The sequence below is a fragment of the Parus major genome, chromosome 5 (assembly GCF_001522545.3).
Source record: "Parus major isolate Abel chromosome 5, Parus_major1.1, whole genome shotgun sequence".
Taxonomy (NCBI): Eukaryota; Metazoa; Chordata; class Aves; order Passeriformes; family Paridae; genus Parus; species Parus major.
Genome location: NC_031774.1, coordinates 50411048 through 50433159, shown reverse-complemented (window position 1 = coordinate 50433159; position 22112 = coordinate 50411048). Strand labels below are relative to the sequence as shown.

General features: G+C 40.0%; 2 protein-coding genes and 1 long non-coding RNA gene across 9 annotated transcripts in view; 1 reads left to right on the top strand and 2 right to left on the bottom strand.

The window, feature by feature from the left end:
* BEGAIN (brain enriched guanylate kinase associated) overlaps positions 1 to 2602 on the top strand; it is a 157572-nt gene extending 154970 nt beyond the window's left edge. For all 4 annotated transcript variants that reach the window (XM_015630005.3, XM_015630009.3, XM_015630008.3 and 1 more), the window contains one exon: positions 490 to 2602. In XM_015630005.3, coding sequence (XP_015485491.1) covers positions 490 to 1866 — 1377 coding nt within the window. In that variant the 3' untranslated portion in view covers positions 1867 to 2602. The remainder of the gene's footprint in view (positions 1 to 489) is intronic.
* LOC117244548 lies at positions 2588 to 8092 on the bottom strand. 2 transcript variants are annotated; one of them, XR_004497880.1, is made up of 4 exons: positions 8035 to 8092; positions 5151 to 5362; positions 3085 to 3724; positions 2588 to 2793 (listed from the first exon to the last, which is right to left on the bottom strand). It is a non-coding gene; the product is annotated as an uncharacterized LOC117244548 (long non-coding RNA). The 2 variants fall into 2 exon arrangements; XR_004497879.1 differs by having other exon boundaries at positions 2588 to 3724.
* Positions 8093 to 20703: 12611 nt separating this feature from the next.
* The window catches only part of WDR25 (WD repeat domain 25), a 59813-nt gene continuing 58404 nt past the window's right edge, over positions 20704 to 22112 (bottom strand). For 2 of the 3 annotated variants that reach the window (XM_015630016.3, XM_015630014.2), the window contains exon 7: positions 21726 to 21947. In XM_015630016.3, the coding sequence (XP_015485502.1) occupies positions 21726 to 21947 (222 nt within the window). Of the gene's footprint in view, positions 21948 to 22112 lie in introns of all 3 variants that reach the window. The other variant, XM_015630015.2, reaches the window with a different exon arrangement.

Sequence of the window (22112 nt, the reverse complement as noted above, 5' to 3'; positions counted from 1 at the left end):
TCCTCACCCCCGCAGAGACCTCTGCACACCCACACTCCAACTGCAAATCACACCCAAGCACACAGTCCAGAAAGTGTTGCTGCAGGCTGTAATTCCCTACAGGCCTTTTTAAGACTGTTATTTACTACATATTTTATTTACATCAGTAAATAAACCTGTAAGTGCTGGGTTAATGGCTGGATTTGATGAGTGTAGAGGCCTCTTCTGACCTGAGCAATTCTATGTTCATTCTTATCCAACCTGAATTAATTTGGAAGGAAACATTTCAGTTTCACAGTGTTATCCGTGAGCGAAAGCAGATGAAGATGTACAAATGTTAAGTAAACAAACAAAAGTCATTTGATTATCCTTCTTTCCAGAAATGCACAAAGATTGTGGCCAAAGAACCAGGTACAGTGAGCTATGTGATGTCATCAACAGCACTCATCTGACACCTCTATTGACACGTTCCCTTCTCTCCTTTCTCCTTGTCATCTCTTTATGTTGCAGCTGCCAACTGACTTTCAGGAAAGAGTCAGCATCCACCTGGAAAAACACGGGTGCAGCCTTTCTGTGCCCTTGTGCCACACTTCTTATGCTGATACCATACCCACTTGTGTCATCGCCAAAGTACTGGAAAAGCCAGACCCAAACAGCCTGTCCTCACACTTGTCAAGCCCATCTACGAGGGATCTCAATTTTCAGGACTCTGCTGGAAAAGTCGGACAAAGACCCCAGTACCCCAAGTCCGACATCTACTGCAGTGACACGGCCCTTTACTGCCCCGAGGAGAGGAGGAGGGAGAGGCGGCAGAGCGTGGACACGCAGGTGAAAGACGTGGGGTTCCTGCGGTCCCAAAACTCCACGGACAGCACTGTCGAAGAGGACGGTTTCCATTCCAGCTTCTCCCACGAAGCCTTCCCAGAGTACATTACCTCTCTGCCAACCTCCAGCTCCTACTCCAGCTTCAGCGTCACGTCTGAGGAGAAGGAGAACGCCCAAGCCAACACTCTGACAGCCTCCCAGCAAGCGATCTACATGAGCAACCGGGAGGAGCTGTTTGAAAGGAAGTCACCCGCGGGTTACGAGCACCAGGGAAGCCCCAGGTTTGCCAAGCCCAAACCCGCCCAGCACATGGAGCTTGCTGACGACAACGAGAACTCGCCCACTTTTACCAGGACTCTGCCTCCATATGCAAATGAACCTTTTCATTTCTCAGCCATAACACCACAGCAGGCTTTGGCAAACCAGAAAATGAGGAACGAGTGCAGGAGCACCCACCTTTCAGAAGAAGACTTGCCAGGGCGATGGAGGCAGCTGAGCGTGGAGGACGTTGGAGCGTACTCCTACAGGAACGCTGGCAGGCTGTCGCCCTGCAGTTTCTCAGAGCAGTACTACAGCAGCCCCATCAAGAAGGGGGACAGTCGAACAAGCCCCATCTATGCTAGTTACAAAGCAGACAGCTGCTCAGAGGGAGACGACATCTGCCAAAGCAGACTTGTGGATTCTTGCTTCCTGAGAACAGACAGTGGCCTGAACATTGACATCAGCACGAGCTGTAAACAGGACAAATTGCCCACTTACAAAACAAAAGAATCAAGAGACCAAAAAAATGAAAGGATCACTGTCCAGTTATGCAGTAGCAAAAACATCGAAAATAGCCCAGTATTGAAAAGAGAGTACGTGGACGTGAGCCCCAACAGCTCAGCAGAGTCACTCAATCAGAGTTCAGTGGAGGCTTCAGAAATCCACCAGTCTTCCATGGATCAAGGAAGCCATCCGGGTGTTCACAGCAAACAGCCGCAGTTTCAGCGGACTGGGAGCACTGGTCTGAGTCGGAAGGACAGCCTTACAAAAGCACAGTTATACGGAACCCTTCTGAACTAGGCATCTCCCCAAACGGCAATAAGACAGCAAACAAAAGGAAGAAAACAGCATTTGATACTTCTAGTGAACAATAAGGTTCCAAGAAACAGGATTATTGCAAAATATATATTCATAATGGTACTATATGTTTAAAACAAAATCTCTTCAAAAATGTTATACAGCACTTTTCACTTGACATCCTTTCCACATGGGAGACTGTCCCCTCCCCTCTTTTATAAACCTGAAATATTTTTATAAACAAAAATGTATTTATTAGACTATCCTAAGCTATTTGAGCAGAATTCTTTTCCCTTCAAGCAGGTTTCTTATTTATTTTTGTGCATGAGGCCATCTGTGCCTAAATTCTTGGAGGAAAAGGGTAAAATCATGATGGCAGTGACAAAAAAAATAAACCCACCTGATAAAATACCATAAAATGTCATGTGAAATCAAAACAAACAAGAATGGTGAATTTGAAGAAGTCTATTTTTCAACAAGAATGGAATTGTATCTTAAGTTATTTCATACAAATGTATTTATGAGTGACTAATGTATGCACAAAGTGATACTAATATTTTGTTCTTTTAATCCACTGTGTTTCTGCTTTCCTATTTTTCCTTGTATACTACCTCAAAAGTAATTGAGGGTTTCTTTGTCACATTTTCTGTAGGCTTGCATTTATATTGTCTAAAATGCATGCAGTGTCATAATTAATACTGTATTTTGCATAACTTAATAAAAGACACCAGTGGATATATTTTGGGGTTGTTTTTCCCTTCATTCAGTAGAACATGGAACTGCTCTGAGGGGCATCAGTCCAGCAAAGGTTAATGACTAAAGCTCCAGAACTGGATTGCTTTTTAAAGGAGTCTTTTTCTCTGCAAGCTCCAGAGAAAACTGGTTCACAGCCCATGGCCTCTGGGTGTGGGAGGATGACTTCTCATCAACCTGTTGAAAGTAAGCAAGGAAAAAAAAAACATTTATCCTCAGTCTTGAGTTCACTAGACAGGGTTCTGCATACTGAATCAAAACAGAAAATTACTCGAAAAGCAGCGATGTAAGCTCCTCCTCTATTGCTCACATACTTGACACAACCTTTTATGCCTTTAGGACTGTTTCATTCCACAGCTGCCCTTTCTTCATATGTAGCTTGTCTAAATCTAACAGTGATTTTTCTAAAGCCTAAGAAAAGTCTGTCTGTCTGTAACCCTTACTCCTGAGTCCGAGATGTATTTTTACCTGCACTTCTGGCATTTCCTCCAGCAATTTTTCTGCTTCTCACCATTATGGAGTGTGCAAGTTGGACAGGAGGAAAAAGGAAAGAGCAAAGCAAGAAGAGAAAAACAAAAAGGAAAGGGAAATCCTGTGGATTTTTTTCCCAGCTTCAGTATTCCTGCTTGGTAAGAGGTAGAATACAACAATAAATATTTAATAATTATTTTAAGGCATGTTCACATATCCTATACTTAAAATACTGACTCTTGACAGCTCATGTATGAGGGAAGACCTTGCTTAGTGCAGCATGTGGTAGTAATCAATGGGATCACTGTGGAAATATAAACTAGCTCCTTGTAAACCCAAAATAATGATCTATTCAATAGGTATTAAGAAAATACACTTTTTCTGCTGATTCTCTGAAAGCAGTTACCTGGCAACTAACTATGAACCAGGACTACAGAACTGTTCATTTCCCACATAAGAATCTTCAGTCATGGAGCCACAGATTCAATGCACTTGGCATGAGTAACTCCCATTGCTCTCCCTTTCCTCCATGTATAATATAAAAATCTGACCATTTCTGATGTGTGCAAGTACTTGCTGTGCTCTTTGGAAGATCAGGCATCAAGTCCCTGCAGTTCCTCCAGGGTCTGTTGCAGCACTGTGGAGAAAAACAGAAAAATAATATCACACAGGTAAGGCACGAGATAGCTGCAAAGTGGTGCTCATTTCAGTACAAAACTGTCACATGCCTTGTGATTTTCTGCTCCCAAACTTGCTCACAGTGAGTGAGAGGTAGGGCAGGCTGCAAATAATTCCATGAAGTCGATAATAAACACATACAGTGAGGTTTCCAAAGGCCAAGAGCTACTTATGGCAGGATGTGACCTGCAGTAAATTGACTTGGAGAGCCAGAAGAGATGTTATTTCCCCTTTGAAACACCAAGATAGAAAACAGATGTGAAAAAAACCTCACTGTTGACTCATTCAGGTATATAAAATTTAGACAATCCCTAAGGCAAGACATTAATTTCTCTGGTCAATGAATATAAGGATTTGTATGGAAGAGGTGAAAGTTAACTATTATCTCACCTAAGAAAATATGTAAGCTGTGGAACAGTAAATTGTGTCATTTATGAACTGGAACACAGTGTCAGACTAATCCTTTTATAATATTGTTCATTATTTGACCTAAAGTGCTACTTTGGCAATTACACAAAATTACATCTCTTTTAGATATTATATCTCTGATTATTTAATATCCTGTTCTATTATATGCTTTCATACTACTGCAGTTTCAGTCTGCTTCTATGCTTCACTTAACTCTTTCTCTCAGTTTATGTGCACTAATACATAGATTAAACCCAGCCTTTTCAGCCCATTAGTACAGAGTTTTTTTGTAAAATAGCCTATAACCTTGTCTTATTTTTCTGTAATGAATTCTGTTACAGAACAATATATTACCCTGCAATGAATTTCAACTGAATCAATCAAAATTACTATAAAAATTCTTCAGTTTTAATGTGTTGATTTAAATTTTTCCTTAATTAGGAAAACTGACAGTAAGTGTGGTAATTTCCTATGAACATGAGAAAAAGTTTCAACAATTCACCAAGATTTTCTCAGATTTACAGATGAACTATGGTTTAGTTTAATTTAAAAAAATAACTTTGAAATATTATAATAAAGGTTATATTCCTGGGGTCTTTGGGTTCATTTTGTCACAATAAATTTAGATTTACTGAGACAACCTATGTCTCTTTTGAGACAACAGAGAGAGATCTGAAGCATAAGAACAGAATGAGGATAGATGTTTTCACAATAGATTCAAATTCTCTTTGTGGTAGTGTCTTAATTTGTTGCTTCCCTTCAGTTTTCACACCAGGAGGAAGTAATCCAGAAAAATCATGATGAGTTTTGGAGTATGTCATTGGAGATATCAAGAATATGATGCTGTGCCATCAGACAACCTGTTTGTAAAAAACTGAGATTTTAGGAGATTGAAACTTGTTAAAAAGAGACAAAGGCAGAGAATAAGCCTGAAGCCAGAAGAAAGGGGTAGTAGATCTGTCTGATCTGGCACCTACCTTCTGTAGGACATTTCTGACAGAGAACAGTGACTGAAAGATGATTCTCAGAAGAGCTGACTTCCCTTTTACATTCCAGTCGATGTGGTTTGATAAACTCCACTCTTATGTTCATTTAATGACAAGTTTCTCCAGGAAGCAAAACAACAGATCTTCAGCCAAAGTGCCACAGACCCCTCCACTCCAGGGACTGAGGATTTGCTGTGAAATACCTTTTCCCAAAGACATAAATATTCATTTTTCTCTTACGCGTAAGAATGCCAAGGTGTCAGACTGCTGCCACAAAACCTTTCCAAATCAAATTTCATATGCAGGATGTGTAGGTAACTGCAGCAGGAATTTTGATTTGATTAATTATTTCATTTGCCATGAGTAAGAACAGAAAGGGAGAGTAAAAGAAGTGGCAAGTCCCAGACAGTGCAGTGAAGCAGAAGATGAAAAATGTCATTTTAATGATGAAAACCAAAAGCAGAATGAATATGACACAGAACACTGATCAGGGGGAAAACTAAGGGGACTGAAAGAGATCAGAGTCAGGCATATTGAATCACATATCAAAACAGAGAAGAATACAAAAATGCTACTAGGGATATGGGTTATAATTCACCAGGAATAACAGTGCAAAACTATTATGAAATTGTGGAAAGAAAATGCATTTTTGAGATATTTGCTCACTCCCAATTAACCTTAAAAAAAGGTGCAAAATCTCAATAATTATGAATAATGAAGATTATTTTTGTTAAACTTTTTAGAAGTCTAGAAATAGCTAAAATTCTGAAGTTAACATCATGGCAAGCCATAACAAAGGTCATTTTCAACTCAACAGTTTCTAACTCCTTCACCTAAACTAGAAAATTAATCAAACTAATTCTTTCTCCTTCCAGCACTTCTAATTAAAAAGAATTTTCCCTCCATAATCTATTACATAGCATGATTACTCAGCTACTTAGATTAATTTCCCCTTGTTTAATTTTGAAGTATTAATTGACATCCTTTGGACTTTCATATAAAACTCTTATCCCCTATTCATGTTTGCAACCTTGTAATCTTTACAGACCATTGTTATATGTCTCCTTAAATATTGCTGAAATTGTGTAGATGAAGCCCTCTCAGATTTGTCTCTTGGAAGACTCCTTTCAGGACACTAACTGCTTCTTATTCTCTTCAAGGAACATCCTCCTCACCTTTCTGCTGCTGAACACCATAACAGTTTTGTATGAACAGCGAGCTGTTCCAACCCTCTGTACAAAAGCACAGTTCAAGGAAAGGAGATTAGAGCAGCTTCTGATGACCAGACACGCTGATCTGCACACATCAAACCGTGGAATGTTGTCTACATGGTCTCATTGTTTTCCCAATCTTTCCTTCATGTCTTTGAAAACAAACTTCATTGTTAAAAACAACTCTGGTGATTCAGTCATTCTTTATCAACCTGTTATTCATTCCAGCACTTCTCACCTTATTTTCCCTTTGGTATTTTCTTTTTAGTGTATTTTAGTAATTGAGAGGTTTTGTTTAGCTGCAGAATTAAAAATAATTATTTGAATATTCATGCAACGAAATGTTTTGTTCCTTTTGTACCCCACAAGGTCTTAAACACCAGCTTAATGTCCAAGGCACTGAGGTTTTGGAAGGCTGCTCTTCTGAACCCCTGAGCTCACTCTTCCCCAGGCTCCTGCAGCCCCCAAGTGCTGCAGGGCAGGGTGCTCTGCTTTCTGCCAGATGGGGATCTGGAGGATGTTGTCAGCCCCAAATCCCACACCTGCAGGGAGTGGGAAAGCCCTGTCACCCCTCCTTGCTGAGGCAAGGATCATCCCTGCAGGCAAGCACTCCATCCCAGAGCAGGGAGAACACCTTCATCCACAAGGGCCGAAACAAGAGGCAACAATACGAGATGTAATTGTTGGAAAATGTCCCTGATGGGAGTTAAGTGCCTCCTCAACACACCCATCATGATAAATATACATTAATGCTCTAACTGTGATTATTCAGAAAAATTCTAATTTTTGAAGTCAGCTCTAATGAATGAATATTTAAATATATTCACCCATTTCAATTTTTCCTTTGCAGTTTATGAGTCAGAGCAGACATGCACAAGCTGCAGAGCCACGGCAGTATTTACTACACCCAGCCAAGCAATGACAGCTCTGTGATTTAGAAGAAGAGAAACAGCAGCAAGTCCCAGAATTATTAAATTTGTAATGTCAATGTCAGTCACTGTCCTTTCCCACTTTCCAGGTTTTCACATGTGATATTGAAAAACAGATCACAAGGAATAAAAGCACCCTCAGCTCATAAGGGTTATAAATTTCAGCAGGCTCCCACTCAAGAGGTTTTTTGTTGAAGCAGAGCTTTTATTGTAACAGTAGAAATCCTCTTAATCTGCAGACCAGTTGTGCAGGGTGTCACGAGGAGGAAGAGCCACACTGAATGTCCAGACAGCATAGAACCTCTCATCTCAAGAAACCACTGTGCCACCAACCTGAGGAAAGGGGGACAGCAGCAGAAGCACTTCTAACTGATAACTTACGAGTATTGACTCCAGTGAGATTATTTTTGGCAAGGAGATAAATCAGGATTTATGTTCACTTGACTTAAATTTGTCAATTTACTTCAATGGACCTTCAGCACTTCACAGTCTTTATCCCCCACAAATGAGGGAAATGCTCTTATCCCCAAAGCCCTGGGAGTTACACTAAGATGACATGCCTAATCCCAGCCAGACAGTAAGGAGTTAGCTATTTTAGTTTTAGAAGATTTTAAGGCTCTTGGCCTTGTGCTTATGCTATAACTTGAGAAACAGATAAAGAAGGAAAGCTCAAGTTCTCAAGCTCAGCCTTAGCACAGAAAATGAATCATTGTTTTCTGATTCATCCCCACTTACCTGTGCTCTCAGAGTCTGCAATAGCCCGAAGGTGAGGAAGGAAAGACCTGACACTGGAAGAAAGAAAATTCAAAAATTAATCTATTCATCCAAACTATTAAAAGGCCAAATTATTTCTAAGACAGTTATGCTTGTCTACAATAAAACTGGGTTTTTCCATATTTTACACAGAGAATACATATAATGCCAGAGAAAGTATGTAACTAAGCTGAGAACTTGCATCTTGCTGTTTTGAACCAACTTGGATTTTCCTGACAAGCTGTGAGGATAGATAAGGGAATGGAGGCAGAGCAAGGATGATTGCTCTGTCAGCACAAAATGCAGTAAAACATTCCAGTCACAACATTTACTGTATTCCCCTGATTTTTAGGATATGTTATGAAAAAGCCCCAGGAAAAGGCTTTCAGAAACAGACTATTTTTGTTCAAATTTTGGCTTTTTTCCCCACCTCTTTTTAAAGAGAAGAAAAAGTCATGTTTTGCAAGCTACAGTAATATGGGGGTTTTTGCTAGAGTTGTCAGTCCTGCCTATATAGACCTGACTTGTGTCAAGAGGGAAAAGCAACCCTGAAACTAAACCAGTTTAAGAGAATAACATTTGCTACTCAAGGAGAAATGGTCTAATTGAAAAGAATGTCAGTAAACAGCTCATTACTGAGATTTCAGAGTCCAGAAAGCCGAGCTGTGGGAACACAACAAATCCAGTGAAGTCACACTTTGCAAAGACCCCAGACAAGTATTTTATTTAAAATAGGTTTGGACTGCCTTTTACTTTTCTTTCATTCTCTATTGATGATGAAGATGAAATGCACTTTTTGGTGCTCTAGATGACACCAATTAAACTTGATTTCTTGCTTCAGCTCATAGCTCCACTTGTCTCTGACTTCTAAGACTACTTTATTTTGAGCTTTAAATTTCTTCTTTGTTTAGAGAGAAAGTGTTGCTCCCACTCAAGCAACCTAACATTCAACTCATGAAAATGCACACACAATTTCCAAGCACTACCAAATAGGTAATTTGTCCAACATTTCTATTTTACCCTTATAAAAGGTTAGGATAATTCTATCTTTTTATCCTTTAGACTTACGAAGGATGGATTGTCTCTTTTTACTTGATTATACAGTATTTGACAAAATAGTCTCTTGATTATAATTGCATAGGCCATGCATATTGCATTGCCTGCCTACCATTACCAAATACCAGGTTTTCTTATCCTTAGTACTTTTTCCCCTTTGGATGTGAAATTAACATTTCCTGTCCACAGGTCAGTCCCTAGGCTACACCACCTCCCCTCACACCTATGTATTCCTCACACAGAGCAATGAAGGGGACTATTTGAACTACCACTATCTGAAGAAATTCCATTTCCCTGGGCTCTCCCTTTCCCTTGCTAGGCCTTTCTCCTTGCAAAGCTTCTTAAACTGAAAGAGCAAAAGCCTCAGCATACAGCACTTGGAAATTGCTACAGAACAGCTGGGCTCACCTCATTTTTCCACAGACACTGACACTGCATGTATCTCAACACTCTGCAGTTTATATTTACACTCACTTGCAAGCCAAAGCTGTTTATCAATTCACACAAAAAAGATCTGTTCAAAAGAAGCACCACCCTGGCCACAAACTTCCTTGGCACATCTGCACCGTCTTCCATTAGTGCCACCCACACTAGCTAGACATTGATACTTAGAAACTGCTCTGGATGTTCTCCTGCTGAGTGGATAAAGCTTCACACAGATATTGAAAGAAATAACTCTAACTGGAGAAAAATAAACAACGAAGCAGGGAAGCCTTCAAAGAAGTAAGACTGAGAACCCAGTGGACCAGGCTGGTGCAGCTGCTAAGGAGGTGATAAGGAAGTACCCCCCACCTGAGAAAGGCTTTCCACTTCATTGCAGAGCACACTCACTCTCTGCAGGAGCTGCACAGCTGGCAAGAGCCTGGGAGAAGCCTCATGATTGCAGCATTGCTGGCAGACAGCAGCTAGCAAAGTCTTTTTCTCAGCTACTCTTCCAGAGGCTGGTGACAGTCAGATTTTGATCCCATTTGAAGCAGCACAAGTCTCAGATGATGCCTCTAAGGCTCTCAGATGCCCTACAGATGTTGCAGTAATAGCTGTATCCACACAACAACATTCCCTCATTACATCAGTGATGGAGAGAGATTCCATGGGCTGTCTGGGCAGGTTTGGACATTTGTGCCATGCACAGCATAAGGGACGGCTGTGAATTCTTGGTGGGGGTGGGAAGAGGCAAAAAATAAGGCTAGAGATCAAGAGAGGCATGTCTTGGGTACACAGTCCTAGCATTGCACAGCAACAAACTGACCACAAAATGAAGCCAAACCCACCAGAAAATAAGGAGAAACAGCAACCAAGCCTGGGAACCTCCCAGACCCTTGGGATCAAGGCTAAGGTTATCTTGCCATTATTGCTGAGTCTGCTTCCTTTTGTCCAAGAAATAGAGACTGGAAATCAGGAGAGGATTCTGTTTTCCTGTGGGCTCACAGGGCAAACCTGAGAAAATGATGGTGTCCCCTGATGTTCAGGACAGTATCTGCAGAGCAGGCACCGGGGCAGCAGCTCCTCAGAAAGGTACAACAGTGATGAAAAAAACATACAGCATAACCTGACTCACCTGTCAAAACTTCTCCTGTTTAATGGTGGTGTCAGAGTCAGGCTTCTCCCTCACTGTGCTGGCTGAATTAGTCAATTTTTCTCTGCTCCAGCCCTATGTGTGTCAGGCAGGAGCTACCCACTGCATCCAAATGTTATCGTTTCGACATTCATCAGCATTTTCTCTCCTCCCTGAGCACTAGTGAAAGTTTTCATGCCACAGTTTATTTACAGTACATTCAATTCATGCCTCTAGCCATTCTAGAGACTTCCCACACACCAAGTCTTATAAAGGCTTTAGGGCTCATTTTAAACCTACTGAAGACACACTGACTGTGCTCTCTGGCTATGAAACGCCACATTTAATTGCCTTACACATTTGAATAACATTAAAATTATTCAGGAATTTAGACAAATTAGAATATAAACTGTAGATAAACTACTGATCTTGATCCTTGTCAGCATAACCCTCTCAGCAGCTACAGCAACCTGTTCTGAATTCCATTTAAAAATTATTTTCCCTTGGACTGCTGTGTTGGGACTGTTCACTTAGAAAAACAGCAGATTTCTGCTGGGCCAGTCATTTATCTTTGCATGTGTGACCACATCTTTAATGGGAGGAAGTTATTATCCACCACATAGCTCACAAATGTATATGTATTATTCCCAATACTTCTATTATACACATATATTATTATATAATTACATTATGAAAATTTCATTTAGATTGAAATTATTTTATTAGTAATTTAGATGAGTTCCAATCCTGCAGCAAGAGCATTTGGTCTGAAACCTATTTTTTATTATAAAAGTAAAGTATGCACTTCTTACCCCAGGCACAGAAGAGACATTGAATTCAGACTGCTAACACACAAATAAAAGCCCAATTTAAAGACCGAAAATAATCAGTACAGAAAACTGTACAATAACATTACAGTGGGAAACAAATGTGTCTGTTAAGCAGTGTAATTCCTTGAAAAATGAGGAACTGGTTTCCCTGGATGCTTCTCTCTTTGTAGGAAGCACTTCTGCCTCAGACAGTTGGAGCCCACAGCAGAGATGTCATTATGTCAGGCTGACATCTGATGTGTTCAGCCTCCTGGAATATGAGATCTGCTTATTATTTCCCTCTTCATAACAGAGGTTCAACCTATTATCTCCATTTTTTTTATTTATTGCACTAAAGTGTTCAGAACACTTCCTGAAATACTGCAGTACAAAATACAGAAGTGTATAGCAGTTTGCTTTCCTTCTCCATAAAGCACCTATTTTCTCTGCTTCCCAGCCCTTCTGCAGAGGGACAGTTTTGTCACAGGCTTAGGTGCATCTTGGATTAAGTGTAAATGAACACCTCACCCTGTGCCTGTGCCTTGGGACCATGTAGAGCACACAATGAGTGCTGAGTATGTCCTGGTTTCAGCACAAGAGAGACAGGGACCTGTTAAAGCAGATCCAGAGAACAGCCATGCAGGCTCTCCAAGAGCTGGAGCCCCTGAGGAAAGGCTGAGAATGCAGGAGCTGTTCAGAATGGAGAAGAGAAGGCTGCATGGAGTTCTGTGTGACCCTCTGGTACTTACAGGGGTCTTATAAAAGAGCGGGGGAACAGCATTTTTTACAGTGATAGGACAAGAAGGAACAAGGGTTTTAAACTGAAAGAAGAGAGATTTAGATTAGATGTTAGGAAGAAATTCTTTACTCTGGGGTGAGGGTGGTGAAGCAGAGGAAGAGGTTGCCCAGAGAGGCTGTGGATGACCCATTTCTGGAAGTGTTCCAGGTTGGATGGGGCACTGAGCAGCCTGGTCTAGTGGAAGGTGTTCCTGCCCATGGCAGGGGTGTTGGAACTATATATCCAACTATGTTGGATGGGCTTTAGGGTCCCTTCCAACCCAAGCCTTTCTGTGATTCTCCAAAACCTTGTAAGAACAATTTCCAAAGCTTAAGAAGTCCCATGCAAATGCAGCAGGACTTTCAATTACAGACACCTGTGGCCAGCCCAGTGGAGGGTCTCTCTCCCTGTTGCCATCACAAAGGTATTTCAGCGGCCTAATGATGCAGGAAAGGGCTGAACACACAAATCTTCACCTTCCAGCCTCCTCTGGTTCCTGCCTCCTCTGCACAATGGTGAGGAGCCCTGTGAGAGCTGTCCAGGCACAGCAGACTGCTCAGACAGAGCTGGCTCTGCTGGTAAGAGGACGCTGCTCTGGCACCCAGCCTTCCATCACAGGGGACCTGAAACAAAACCCCACATCTGGGAGCCACAGAGACAAGTGGCAAATACATTATGCTTTCTCATCCTGATACCATCTCCTGTGAAGTGGGGTTCTCTGGGCAAAACTTCAGCACCTCTTATTCTATAATCAATCCAATTTTAAAAATATTTTTTGTTTACCTTTAGAGTGTGTTACAGAGATAAAACAGAAGAGCTTCAAGTCTACCACCTACATCCTAGATGCACCAATAGGTAACAGAGGTATTAAACAGAAATCAAGCTTTATCATCTCACTGGTTGCATATGTCATAACACTAGAAAATGTTCTTAAAAAGCTGCCTGGATGACAGGGTATTTTTAGAAAAACTAGGCACCACAGCAAGATGAACATGAAAGAACGTGGTTTGTGTACATCTTCTTCACAAAGCAGCATCGTGTTTGATGGGAGATGGCATTCCAAACAGAGGTGCAGTGATGCTGCTCTTGTGTTGATATGTATTTAACAATGTCCCAGCCACAAATACTTCCACCACATTTCAGCATGTTCTCTACAGGCCAGAAAAAACTGATGGCTGAAAGTCTCCCAGCTTCAGGGTTCTTTGTGGTTGTGCCCATAAACGGAAAGGTGCATCACAGGCATTCAAAGATGTCCTGAATCATTGTCCTGATGAGTAACTGAGGAATGACAGGGAAATAATAGAACCAGCAGAGGGGAAAAAAACCCCCAAGGAAACATGAGGCAATTTAAAACAACTCTTGAGATGTGTTGCAAAAGTTCTATTTAAAAGCAGAAAGAAGAGTTTAGTGTAGGATGTTGTGAGGGTTAGACCTGCACAGCAATGTTCTGTGAAAGCCTTTGTTGGAATTCCTGCACTCTTACAGTGACTTCATAGATGGGACTGTGTCCCATGTGAATGTAAAAATAAATCAGCCAGATATTGTCATAACACTTCAAATATACTTAATCGTCATGAGTTTTTCTCCCAGAGATTCAGAGTAGTACTTGCTCAAAAGGGAATGATTGTAGAATTTGAAATGTAAGCATTCAGAGAGAAAACTAATGTCTAATTATGAATGTTAAAAATAAAAACAGAGCTATTAATTTCAGCAGCAATGATGAGTCCTTATGTTATGAAAAAAAAATAACATCCCTCTAGAAAATATCTGAAGAGTCCATTGATATTTTTTCTATAATTTACTCAAATTACTGCCAAAATTTTCCCCTGACAAGTTCTCTCATAAAACTACTTTGTATTTGCTCATTCAGTTGCCACCTTTCAAGAAGTTTCAGGTTCAGGAATAATTAATGTAAAACTGAATGAAAGTTTATTAAACTACAGGAGTTTGGTGAAAAGCTAAGTACAGCTAGGCTTCCTAACTCGAATTAAAATGGTACCATCAGATCTCAGGGCAGATTATGAAGAATACAATTTCTCTGAAATTACTCCCTTGACAGACACCTAAGTAAAAGGCAGTTTAAAACACAATGAAAAGGTCATTATCCTCATTTTTTAGGACTGCAGTTCCCTAGAGGATGCTTAAGCATCCTTTAAAATATATGGAAAAAGGGAGGGTAGAGAATAGGGGGAGGGAAGGAGGCTCAGGGCTCCCTGTTACATGTTCCTGCAGCGACATAATGTGAACAGCAAAGCAATCTCTGTTGTGCCAAGGCCCAAACAGACTCATTGTACCAGGAAAGCAGGAGCTTCCATTTGGTGGAACATCAAGTCCAGGAGCCACTTCACCTGTCAAGTATTACACAGAATCATAGAGACACAGAATATTCTGAGTTGGAAGGGTCCCTTCATGATCACCAAGTCCAGCTCGTGGCAAGACACCCCAAGAGTCACACCACAGGCCTGAGAGCATTGTCCAGACACTCCTGGAACTGTGTCAGGCTTGGTGCTGTGACCACTTCCCTGGAGAGATGTTCCAGTGCTTGAGCACCCTCTGGGTGGAAAACCTTTTCCTGATACCTAAACTAAGCCTCCCCTGTCTCACTTCTATGAACACATCCAAATCTGAACACAGGATTTTGTATGAAAGTGTTGACCAAAATGCAAGCATTTAAGCCCAGGCCAAGGTAACATTTTTCTTTTGTAAAAAAGGATACATTTTCTGTTGCTCCAGTGGATTTAGTTCAATTACACCAAAGACAGCATTCAACTTATTATAAGCAATTGGAAAAGTAAGAGGAGAAATTTTTTATTCCCTCAGAGAAACCTTGTCAGACTTGCAAACCTCCCTCTCTCTGAAGGGCATTCAAAATTCACCAAATAACAAAAATCCCCAAAGATGCATAATTAATGTGGTAGTTCAGCTATTATGTTGAAAAACAAGGAAAACATTGTATACATCATTAATAAAAAGTTTATTTAAAATTGTACTTCTGAAGTAGAGACCAGAGGTCCAAATGTAAATTACAGCAGATTCTGAAGTCCCAGAAGCATTGTCTTTATTTTAATAATGACAAGTTGTCTCCACTGCCTTCTCTGTAAAGCTCTCAGAATGCCAATTATGCAAGGAAGTACACAGCTTCTCAGGTGAATTTTGCAATTCACCTGTGGCTGAAGCAGCCATAACCAGACTGCAACAGCAGTGCCAGAGTTACTAACTGAACACTCAAGTGCTGAGAGGTTGTCCTGCAAGCACAGCCACAAATTACAGCAAATTTATGTTGTTTTTTATAAATAAAGAAGAGCTCTTGGCTGTGGGTAGCATGGCAATGCAAGTTACAGAGCTGAGAGGCAGGTTTATCAGCTAGAGGCTGTCCCAGTGCTGCCCTGCAGCCTCACAGCTCTGGCAGGGTCACAGGATGAGTGCAGCAAGGTTTCCCATCTGAAATGGACCATGAAGTTACCCCCAGATGATGATGGCAGACTTTGACAAGTGGAAGCTCTGCTCAGGTCACCCCATAGCCCAGCCAGGCTGCTGCCCAGAGAAAAGATGAAATTTTGGATATTATTAAGATTTCACTTCATGTGCCCAGATTCTGAGGTTACATGTCTGGTCAAAACATTACATGTTTGATGTTGGAACAAAGAAAAATTAGTCCATGACATGCATACAGTTCACAGATTGCATGTTTCATAATAATGGCATAATAAACATTTTCATTTTTGTACTAAAAGCAGTATGTGATTTGAACTGATGTCTGCATTTCAAGTAGTTGCATGCATTAAAACAAACAGCAAAGATATGCAAACTAACCATCCAGACTGGCTGGGGGTAATAGATCTTTCATCTTGATTTACAAGAAACTCTTTTTAAAAAAGAACTTTCCTTAGTGAGGATTAAAAAAAGCAAGGAAAGGGAATGAATCAAAATATCTAATTTGCTCTATTTTATATATATATAAAATAACATATGTGTAAGCTATGACATTCTTTACCTCATATTCAACTTAAACAATTTCCTATAGACTGTGAGGTGGAAGAGCTCTGGAATTTACTTACAACTCTGAGTGGCAAGCCAAAAAAGGAAGTGGTTATGCAATAAAACATAAAAATAACATAGCTCATGCTGAAGATATATCTAAATGATATTCAGAGGCAACTCTTTGCTGCTTGCTTCTAAACAAGTGGTACTATTCTGAACATAAGGAAATTGCTTTCTCAGTGTAAGCCGGTTTGTACCAGAGAAGGTACACTGAAGCACAAGTTGTTACATAAGCTGCTCTTCTAAGGATGCACTTCAAACAAGTGAAACTTCAAATCTTCCTCAGAATGATACCTGAGTTTTGCTGCCCTGCTGATGGAAATTGGAGAAAAACAGATCTAGCTGAATCTGGACCATAACTTCTTCTTCAAGGCACTTTCTACCTTGGTGAACTTCAGTCTTCTCCAAAGTGTTCCTGAAAAAGTTTTTAGATTGATTTTAAGAGGCACTTATGCAAAATCGTGAAAATGTAGTGAGAATTACTGTTGGATAAAATTTCATCATTTCTAGGTTCTTTCTGATAGGCTTCTAAATAAGCTTGTGTAGGACATCCAGGGACTGGGAAAGGGAGGTGAATAAGCTGAGTTCCATTAAACCTCCACTTCAATCCAGTACAGGGAGTCCTACCCCCTTCCAAGACCCATCATTCCCATCCTATTCTGGGCTGCTGCTCTGTCCCAGCTGGGAGTCATTCTGCACTCGTGGCAGGAGTCACCAAGCTCTGGAGCAGGGCCAGCTCATCTTATTGCCACTGGAGATCAAGCACCTCTGAAATTGCTTTTTTTTCCCCTCATAAACTAACTCCCTGCATTTCAATTCTTTGAAGCATGAAAACATCAGACTATGGCCACTCTGCACAGAGAGGTGAGTCATGAAGAGAGCAGTGAGAAATTTATCAAAGAAAGGGGAAAACACCAAAGACTCTTTGAAGCTCCTGAGGCTACATTCATGTCTGCAAGCAGTAAGGCCCAACAGGAGCAAGCGTGCAGTTTGTCTTGCTTCTGAAATCACAGTATCTAACCTACAAGCTTTTGGGGGAGTAGGGGATACTCTGAACTATCTCCAGTCTAGTCCCACCATTTGGGATATATATTTAATATGGTCTTACAGCACATCTCATTTAAATTAATTTGAGCACAAACTGTGCAATGCAATTTGTGCACTCTGTGAGCTAAAGCACTAAAATACTAAATGGCAATAACTCTGAGGGCTGGTGAATGAGGTTTCCTTGTTATTTTTTTTCCACAAAAGTGCACTCCTGACAAGGTAAACCTTGTAGGAACTGAAATAATAAAAAGAATGTGCAAGACAGTTAAGCAGTAATCAAAGACAGAAAGAGAAGCAGACAGAGGAGAGGCTAAGAAAAGGGGAGACTCTCCAAAAGTAATAAGCCTCATTAAAACTGGAAAACAGGCAAGAATGGAGTGCAGAGTGCTCTGGGATTTCTGCCTCCCTTTCTAATGACAGCTGGAATGAAAGCCTGAAAGTCTCAAGTCAGAGAACAGTAAAAAAAAAACAAAAAATGAATGTAGTATAAGCACATAGACTGCTATACCTTTAACTGCAGAAGACAAGATGCAGAGACAAGAAGAGTAAAAATGAAAATTAAATGGTGAGGATGCGAGCAGTGACTAGGAGGAGCTGGGATTAAGAGACCAAGATCAAGGGTAGCTGAAGACAGAAGAGCAAATATTTTCAGTTGAATGCAGGCCAGACCCTTATGTAAGGATAATGGGTAATTTGAGATCCCACAATTTTTTGATCTGCCTGTTTTGTTCTGTTCTGATGTAGCATTGTATCTTTACATTTGCCTGTCTCCTACAGAAAGAGTAATCCCATTGTAATGCCATACCTTATTTTTATGATGAAGCCAATAGCTGAAATATAGTGACTCACCAACAGTATTTCAGCTGAGTGAACACAATGATTCTAATAACTGTCTGCTAATTAGCAGGTTTTTGAGATAAAGACAGTTGAATAGCTTGCATCCTCTGACATCCTAAATTAATAATGCTCCAGTAGCAAATAATAAAGTGGTAGAGACTGGCATTATTACTTTTTGGTACAGTACAAAATAGATTAAAATTAATCTGGCTTGTTTATCTACACAGTCTAGACCATTTCAAAATGCTGGAAAACTCTGCCTTGGCTGTAACATATGATGCCCTAGAGAGCTCTATAGAAAACCAAAAGAATTTCCCCTAAAGCAAGATGCAAAAATTTATACATTACAATTTTATGAATAAAATTAATTAACCAACAATTCATTACATTCTAAAAGCTTCATCTGACCATAATAATCCTTGTTTGCAGCCCAAACAGTATTTGGTAATTGCAGAGTGATGGAATACTGTGGATATTTTTTGATTACAGTTCATTACATAAGACAACAAGGAAGAATTTATGTTTGAATAATAATGAAAACTTAATTGACACCACTCTTCTAAAATATTTTCAATGACTAAATTTCAGTCTGTGTCTTAATCAGTTTTATATTAGAAAGAGATTTTAATGAGATAATGCTGTGAAAATAATTTCATTATATTATAAAACCTTTGACTGGATCTTCTGAGTAATAAAACTCCAACCACCTTGGAAATCTGACCAAATGCAATTCTAACTTAAATATTCTTGAAGATTATACAGTTCCAAGTTTCTTTTATTTTCTCTACTACTTCTAATCAAATTTAAGCTTTTCCCTCCCTCTCCACCCCTCAAATAGCCTACAATTTATAGCTGCAAGATAATTTCAGGAGGGATAAATTCTAGACACCAGAATCACGCCTCAGCACGCAAGTTAAACATAAGGAACAACATGGGTAATTGTACAAAATGCAGTTAACTTTTCTCAGCAATGATTCCCAAAGACTGCTCTCTCAGGACCTTTCCTCTATCCAGACATGCTCTGGCTGAGGCTGAGTGTGCTGAGAGCTCACTCAGGTAGAGGGAAGTGTTCACATAAGCTGAGGCCTCATCCACAAAGATGTTTGTACCACGAGCTCACATTTATTTCAGAGGCTTTTCTCAAAGCTGTACTTAACAAAATAACAGATAATCTCCTATGGAGATAGATACCAGGCTGTAACAGGAACAATTACAGTGCTGCTCATCCTTCATGTAAGACAAACCTGGCTGCCCAAAGTTTTAAAGTGGTAACAGTAAATTTTGAATTAAAACACCGGGAGGGAAGAACACAGAGCCACCACCTTGGAAAATGCTGTGCAGTTGGGATTCAGCTTGCCTAGCAACAGTCAAGGGCTACTTCACTTCCAGCTGACCTCCTCCTGACTTCTATGAGGATCCCACAGCTTGATTTAGGAGAAACTCTAAAACCACTGACAAAGTTTCTATTTAAAGGTACAGCTGGCTTGTATATTAGAGGCACAGTGAAAAAAAGTGCAAACTTCAGCCTCCTGTTGAACAGCTCATTGCTGAACAATGAAGCAAGAAAAAAAGGGCAATCTGGGAAACAAAGAAAAATTGCTTTTTTCATTGCAAGAGTCACTTACATTTAAGTGACTCTATGTTAAATCCTGTTGTAGCTGTTGATAAGGTGATTAAAACCTGCAGCCACAATATCTTGGTCCAGACTTCAAACAATAAAACTGGACCCACAGTCTTGGTACAGGCTTATTTCTTACTACAGCCAATAAGGAACATAAACTACAAACCAATGGAGTACATTTTGCTCATTAATTGATTAAAATCTGCTGTTAGCAAGGGTGTTGAAAACTTTTCTCTGAAAAAGCTTTTTTTACTGAGCATGCAAAAGTGGATAGAAACCCCTTGCATTTGTGCCAATATGAAAAATCAGAAGAATAAAAAGATGCTAGAGAGGAAAAATGGCTGCTATACATGGTTTCTGGATTACATGACAGAGACAATTTACTCAGCACAATTATCCTGTGTGTGTTAAAACACCTTTGCAGACTAACCAGACCAAAGACAAGCTTACACCACCCACTACAACCCATTCCACATGTTTCTGTGGAGTCATGATTAGGAATACATATGGTTTATGTGGTGCATAGACATATTATTTTTTATATATATATATACACACAGGTACCTAAAGTATTTTCTAGAACCAAGCAATACAAGTGCAGGGAACACAAATTTAAAATTCATTTACAAACAATCTCTATATATGTAAAAACACAGTAATGGCCTAATGAACTTTATATTTGCTGAAGAATAGCCCAGCTCCTGTCTGAGTGCCAAAGAACCTCCCCTGCACCGAATAGCATGATCATTTTCTGTCCAAACAACACCAAGAATTATGGGAAAATGCATATGTGTTTGCAATAAATTAGTGTAACATGTTAATTGTTTTCAGCCCCCAAGCATTGATTCCATTATAGGCTTGTGTACTAACTTGTCAAGAATAATAGGAGTAAAGTAGTAAACAGAGATAGCATGTATTAAAAAAAAAGTTTATTTTTTCCTTAAAATGTTTATACATAGTTTCATTTTGTTTTTATACAGTCAAGTTTAAACATCAGGATTTCAAACACCAGTGTACTGAGTTCAAAATTAGGTTCAAGCTATCTCTCACACCTTTCCCTGGAACTCTCAGAAGGCATTTTACAGTAAGTTGAGCTGATAATAGACTATCCATTATCAGAAGAAGCAGTCCCACCTGCCCTCTGACCTTCCCCCTTCTTGTGCATAGAAGCTGTTTTGCCTTGAACTACAGTGTTGCTTCTCTAACCCTCCAGTGATCAGGTCAGGGAGCCAAACTAGTTGAAAAAAGTGGGGAAAAAACATCCCAGGCAGATGGAATAGGTATTGACTGATCTGAACATCATCCTCTGTTAAATAGTATGTCCTCAGCTTTCAGTGAAGAGGAAACAGTCTCATATTGTGACAGAAGAGGTTTAGATTGGATAATAGAAAAAACTTCCTCAGCCAAAGGGTTGTCAGGCATTGGAACAGGCTGCCCAGGGAAGTGGTGGAGTCACCGTCCTTGGAGGTATTTGAAAGATTTGCAGATGTGGCACTATGGGACATGGTTTAGTGGTGGACGTGGCTGTACTGATTTTAAGAGTCTTTTCCAACCTAAATGATTCTATGATAAACCCTGGTCTAAGAAAGCTGCATTGAAAAGATGCATAAAAAGAGTGATAATTTTCTTAAATTTAGGTGCTTGCTCAAAGTAGAATGGGGCTGGATGAGCACCGGAAGATTGACACAAAAGGGTTAAAAATTTGTCTCCAGGGTTGAGGGAGAGAGTAGGACCACTTTGCTCAAAAGCCAACCACAAAATCATCTTAACTGCATTATGAAAGCATAAATGTAGAGGTCATAGAAGACAACAGTCTCTCTCCTGCTTACAACACATCCCAACAGACTTTCACATTCCATACTCTGGCTTATTTCCTAAGCCTTTGACAGACTAACAGGAGAGAGACATCCTAAAATGTAACTCTGCTTGTTATTGCCATATCTTGATTTCTCCAGCCCAGTCACATGTTGCAAGGAGTGATGGCAAGACTGGGTGAAATATTGCACTCACACAAGCTTCTTTATGTGCAGACAAAGTGCGAATAATCCTTGAAGTATGATAGTTGTAGAAAAACACTTTGCCATCTGAACTTCCTGTCACCAAAAGTGTTCCATCTGGAGAAAATTCACAGCCCACTGCAAATCCTTCCACCTGTGAAAAACAATAACAGGGCAACTTTTGAAGCTGGTTTTGTGGTATACTGAAAATTAATATAGTACAAAACCTGCATATCTTTAAATAAATAGACACTAAATATTTCTCCAGTTCTTTATTAAGACACAGCTATATAAAAAACTTATTTAATCAAACCATTAA